Genomic DNA, 6512 nt, shown 5'->3' with positions numbered 1-6512 from the left:
TTTTAGATGTCGATATTTTTTTGTATATAAGATAAAATTCCTTCTTCTGATACTATAGTAAATGTGTGTAATATTTTCACACGACAAAATAGGTATTATATTATATATAAATATATATGTGTATTATGGAAAAGCTTGGTATAACATATATAATTATATATTCCACATGGAAAAAAAAAAAAAAAAAAAAAAGAGAACAAATTAACGAACTCATTTTATATTATATTATATTATTAAAAATAAAAATAACTATGTTTACGTTATTTTTTATTATATTTTTATATTTTAATTCTTCATATGTTTTTATTTTATATTATTCTATTATATTTTATTTTATTTATTCTTTTTATTTTCGTTATATTTTTTAATATTTATGTTCTACAAACGGTAATGCACACACTTGAGCCAGAGTAAACTTATGTGCAGATCTACTGCGTAAAATTTTATATTTTTTTTTTTTCGAAAAGTTTTGAGGTATATCAGTTGGTATAGATATAAGAACTTGCTCATTATTTTTTGCGAAATCTCTTTTAATATAACCTTGAGCTATTCTCTTTTTATATATTGGGCTCCATGTGCATGATGTTATATATCCTATAGGTTTTTTATATGGATAGGATAAAATTTTACAGGTTTTAAATATTAATTGATTAGATAAGATTCCAACGCGTAAAAATTTGGGTTTCATACTATACTCTTTCAATAAATTTTGAAATCCAAAAATACTTTTTTCTTTAATTTTTTTATATTTCAAAGTCCAAGCAAGTGAAGCTGTTATGGGACTGGTATTCTTAATTATATCTGTACCATAAAGAGGAAAGCCTGATTCCATTCTCAGAATATCTAATGCATATGCGCCTGCTAATTTTACATTTTTATGGTTTAGAAATATGTCTACAAACAGATTACTGATATTATTATCAACAATAAATTCATATCCATCTTCACCAGTATCACCTATTCTTATACATATGATTTCATAGATATCAAGAGACTTATTTATATTTTGTTTGTTATCATTTAATATTGCTCCATTTTTTATTACATTAAATTTTTTAAAGCTCATATATGGTATTTGAAAATATGAAGATTTTATCAGATTATGATCATCACTTTTAAAATATAAGGTGTTTACATCTGTACATATTTTTTCTTGATCATTATTATTATTATGCTTTTTTATAATTACATTATTCAAATAACCTATACTTTTGTCTTTATTATTCCAATCATAATATTCTAATATATCATTAAAAATCATATTAGAAAGAGGACCTTGTAAAGATAAAATTCTTTTATTTATATCAACTTGTATATGTACATCCATACCACTGTCTTTACAAAATAAGATATAATCACTTAAGAATTCATATAACCCTTTTTTATAATACCCCGATGTAATTAATGTAATATCCTTTTCTGCTTTTAGTACATAACATGTATCCAATATATATGCTTTATTATCTATTATACAAGTATAAAAAGCATCGTAGTTATTTACATCATATATATCACTAGATATAAATTGATTACATATATAAAAACAATCATTTCCACTTAATTTTATTATAAGTTGATATGACTTATCAAATAAGGAGCATTTATTTCTTGTATGTAAATATTCATTTAAGGTCCCCTCTTTATATTTTGAAGGAATAATACAATTGTTATATAAAATAAATGAAGCATTATTTTTAGAAAAATAAGAACCTAGTTTTCTATTTCTATCTATAGTATTTAATGTACTAAAGATATCTAAGCATCCGATATCTATATCATTTTCATCTGTAAAATTTAGTAAATCTTCGATATATAATTTTTTCCAATCATGTTCATTCATATATAAATTTTTTATATTATCATTATTAGGATCACATTCGAATTTTTCTATAACATGATTTTCATCATTTTTACTTTTTTCTTCTAAAGGTAATGGTATAACATGTTGTTTATATAATTCTTCTGTTTCTATAAATGAATTAAATAAGGGATTCCCTACATTCGTATTATCATTTGAATTAATTAACATATTATCTATAAGAACATTTGAACCCTCTTCATTATGACAATTTAAATTATCTTCCTTTTCTTTTTCGTTTTTATCCATTATACAATTATGTTCCATTTTAACATTAATAAAATTATTTTCGATTTCCTTTCCACTTCCATTCTTTTGATTTTTTTCTTTCTTTTTTTTATTTTTTTTATCATGTATATCTTTTAAATAATCAGGTGTTTTGGGGTAATTATTATTTGCATTATAATTTTCGTGTAACTCATTAATATTACTATATGTATCTACTAACGTTTTTATATGTTTATCTACAAAATGTTGAGGGCTTTCTATTTTATGTATTATTTCTTTTTTTTTATCTATGAAATTATCACAAATAGAAAATAAATTAAAATTTAATATATTATTTGATATGTTTATATTTTTACAATCATTATTAATTAGTTCATTATAATCTTTATCAATGTTACTTTTATTCATTAGTTCCTTTCTCATTTTTATCATATTTTTAATACATTCTTCTTCTTCAGAGAGAATTTCTTCTTTTATTTTTTCTTCATATTTAAAATTATTTCCACAATTTTTTGTAACTTCTTTTAAAGGATTCTTTATCCATCCCCCTCTACTTCCTTTTTTCACCTTTGAATATTTTGGTATATTATTGGGGTTATGCTTATATTTTTCCTCATAAAACTTTTGCCTCAGTTCTTGTCTTCTCCTTGTTACAGCTCCATAAGTACCGAACTTTCTTTTCGATTTTTGTATAAATAGTTCATCCAAAAAAGAAGTAAAGGAAAACTGATGAAAAAGGGAACTACCATCTTTTATTTTATAATGACAAAATTCATTTGCAAAATAGGAAATATATTTTTGCATTTCAAAAGAAATGAGTAAATGGATGTTAATAAATAAAAAGAAGAATTTGCATTTAACTTATAATCATAATAAGTTTAACAATTATATACACATTTGCATAATTTAACTTACGTTAAAACATGAAGCATAGAAATATAAATATATAATTATATATATGTATATATATATAATAGAAGCATCATACCGTACATGGATGAACAGAAAAAATAAATAACATAAAACAAAAATGTATACATATATATATATATATATATATATATATATATATATTTTAGATTTTCATCCAATTATTTTTTCCCTTTTAATATGTTCTAGTATTTCATAATTTTGTTTATTTAAGGGTATTTATAAAATGTTATTATTATAAATAAATAATATTATGTTTTTTATTTAAATAAAAATTAAATATATATATTTTATATATAAGTAAAACCTTTGTTCTTCCTTTACATATATATATATATATATATATATATATATATATATATATATATCAATTTATGGTTCTATAATCCAATATTTATTAGGATCATAATTTCCATGATTGATTCAAACATTAATTAGAAATTCATTCACAAAATTTCAAAATAAAAAAAAAAAAAAAAAAGTATATACATATATATATATATGTACATTTATTTATTTTTCAAAGAATCTATATTAATAAAATATTTCTTAACACTTTCAAACATCCAAAAAAATTACACGCTAAATAAAATCAACCAAGAATATATTTTCTTTTCAAATATTTATATTATGTGTGAGCAATATATATATAAATATATAAATTTCTTCCTTTTTAAAAATTATAAATATTCTTAAGAAATATATAAGTTTATTTTATTTTTTTAAACAAAAAAAGAATAATATAAATATTTAAAATGTATGCAATGAGAAATGTAAAAAAAAAAAAAAAAAATAGGCACATACATTTATATATATATATATATATGTGGGTGTATTTTTAACTAAAGGATTTATTTAAAAAATGAAATATTTTAAATGAAATATATATACATATATTTTATATGTATAAAACAACAAAAAAAAAATTTTATAAAACAATCAAACAAAAAATAAAAGATAAAATAATAGTATTTTGAATATATATAATTTCTGTATATCTATATGTTCATATATATGTTACATAATTATATGTTATCCATTTTTTTAACAAAAATACAAAATGATTAAATTGTATGATGATAATGTGGTGACATTGTCAAGCAACTTGCTATCACCAGACATATTATATATATATATATATATATATTTTTTTATAATACGAATCACATAAAATGGGAAAGAATATTATCCTGTGTGTATTCTTTATTTTTATACAACTTCCACGTTCTATCAAATGATGTAGAAGAAATAAAGGAACCGTCAGGAGCTATATCAACATTACGTACTTTATTATTATTATTACATAATATTTTGGTACAATAAAAATTAACAGAATCCCATATTTTAATAAAAGTATCAAATGAACTTGAAACAATATATCTTCCATAGGTTGGTTCAAAAAGAGCATCCGTAACAATTTTATTATGTGCTAGAATATTACAAGAAATTTGGAATTTTCTTAAATCAAATATTTTAATAGTATTATCAGTAGAACAAGTACAAAACATATTTGCTAGAAATGGATTAAAATTTATATTCATTATAGAATTATTATGTGCCATTTTTATTTGTTCAATATTTTTACCAGTTCTAATATCCCATAACATTAAACCTCCTTTAGAATCTCCTGATATGTATAAATTACCATATGGATTAAAAGCAATACTATATACTGTAGTATTATGACCTTCTTGATAAAATAATTCTTGTTGTGTTTCTAAATCGAACATTTTTATGGTTTCATCATCTGAGCATGTTAATACATATTTATTTAAGGGGTGAAAACATATTTTATTTATTCGATCATCATGAGCATTTACTTTGCATAATAAATAATTTTTATTTTGTGCAGATAATTTATTTTTCTTTGAGTTATATTTATCAACCTTATGTGAATTATTATTTTTATTTTCACTTATATTGTCACTTATACTGTCACTTATATGGTCACTTATATGGTCACTTATATGGTCACTTATATGGTCACTTATATGGTCACTTATATGGTCACTTATATGGTCACTTATATTGTCACTTATATTGTCACTTATATTGTCATTTATATTGTCATTTATATTGTCATTTATATTGTCATTTATATTGTCATTTGTATCATCATATTCATCATAAAATGGTTTCCATATACAAAACGATTTATCAGATGAACATGAAGCTAATAATAAATTATGTTTTGATAAATCCTTATAATTCATTGTACTATAATATGAGTAATTATTAGGATAATTCCATTCTATGCAATTAATTTTTTCTTCGTGACCATTTTTTAATGTTTTTATTAAATTATAATCATCATTTCTATAATTAAATATATTAATATATGAATTAAAACTACTAATAGCAAATACACTATTATCTGGAGAAAATTTACCCATGGTCAGAGGTCTATCATCACCTAACTGTGATACATATAAATCTGATTCTTTTTTTATATGTTCATTAAATGAAGTAATATAATTTTCGTACTCTTTTTTTGAATATCCATTTTGAAATTTATTTATCATTTCTTTATATAAAAATATTCTTGGTAATGTTTTTATTGTTATTTCTATTCTACTTTTTTTTAAATCTTTAGTACCTTCTGTATAACATTTCTCTTTTAAAATATCTTTATCTTCTTCTCTCACCTTTTTCATATGTACATTTTGTTCTTCTTTTGTGTCATGTACATCTTTTAATTTGTGTTTATCATGAACTTCATTTATTTTATTAGATTCGGATAAACCTGATGGATATAAATCACTAAAATCTATATAATACCTTTTTAATATATTTTTGAATTCTTCAACATCATCTTCCTCTTCTATTTTTTTCTTAATTATTAGTCTATCATATTTTGTTATTAATATATTTTTTAATCGTTTCCTTTTATCATAACTATCTTCTCCAAATAAACATATAGGTTCCTTTAATAATCGCAAAATATTCTTTACATCAATATCTTGAGTAGGTATACCTAAACACACTTTCCTTAGCTTGCTTCTTATTTCGAATTCTTCCAATAACCTTTCTTTATTATTATTTTCATTAATATCCATTTCACTACTTTTCTTTTTTGTATTATCATACAATTTATAATCATGAAGAACATCACTGATTTTCATTATTATCTAAGAAAATGTATATGTTATATATTTAATATAAGATTAATACAAATATGAGAAAAAAAAAAAAAAAAAAAATTATATTTAAATATGGTAATATATATAAATATATATATATATTTTATAACATTTTGTTTTTCTTTTTTCATTAATATAATATATATATATATATATATATATATATATCTTGTAGTATACAATACATAATAAATATATATAATATAAATTATTATAATATATTATTAGTTTACTGTATTATTTTATATCCTTTTTCATATTTTTACTTTAATCATGAAATATCTTAATTCATATGTATACAAGATAATATATATTAAGAAATATATGAAAATATTAATAAGATAAAAAAATAAAAA

At 20.5% G+C, this 6512-nt stretch overlaps 2 protein-coding genes across 2 annotated transcripts; both read right to left on the bottom strand.

Annotated features, from left to right (window-relative positions):
• Window positions 1–364: 364 nt before the first annotated feature.
• On the bottom strand, window positions 365–2890 carry PRSY57_1343000 (aminomethyltransferase, putative; the record flags this gene model as incomplete). Its single annotated transcript, XM_012909354.2, has 1 exon — window positions 365–2890. One exon carries the CDS (start codon window positions 2888–2890, stop codon window positions 365–367), a length of 2526 nt encoding a protein of 841 aa, XP_012764808.2.
• Window positions 2891–4179: 1289 nt separating this feature from the next.
• On the bottom strand, window positions 4180–6138 carry PRSY57_1342900 (U4/U6 small nuclear ribonucleoprotein PRP4, putative; the record flags this gene model as incomplete). Its single annotated transcript, XM_012909353.2, has 1 exon — window positions 4180–6138. One exon carries the CDS (start codon window positions 6136–6138, stop codon window positions 4180–4182), a length of 1959 nt encoding a protein of 652 aa, XP_012764807.2.
• Window positions 6139–6512: the final 374 nt, after the last annotated feature.

This window comes from Plasmodium reichenowi, chromosome 13 (assembly GCF_001601855.1).
Source record: "Plasmodium reichenowi strain SY57 chromosome 13, whole genome shotgun sequence".
NCBI classification, from domain to species: domain Eukaryota; phylum Apicomplexa; class Aconoidasida; order Haemosporida; family Plasmodiidae; genus Plasmodium; species Plasmodium reichenowi.
This window is presented reverse-complemented; position numbering and strand designations above follow the sequence as displayed.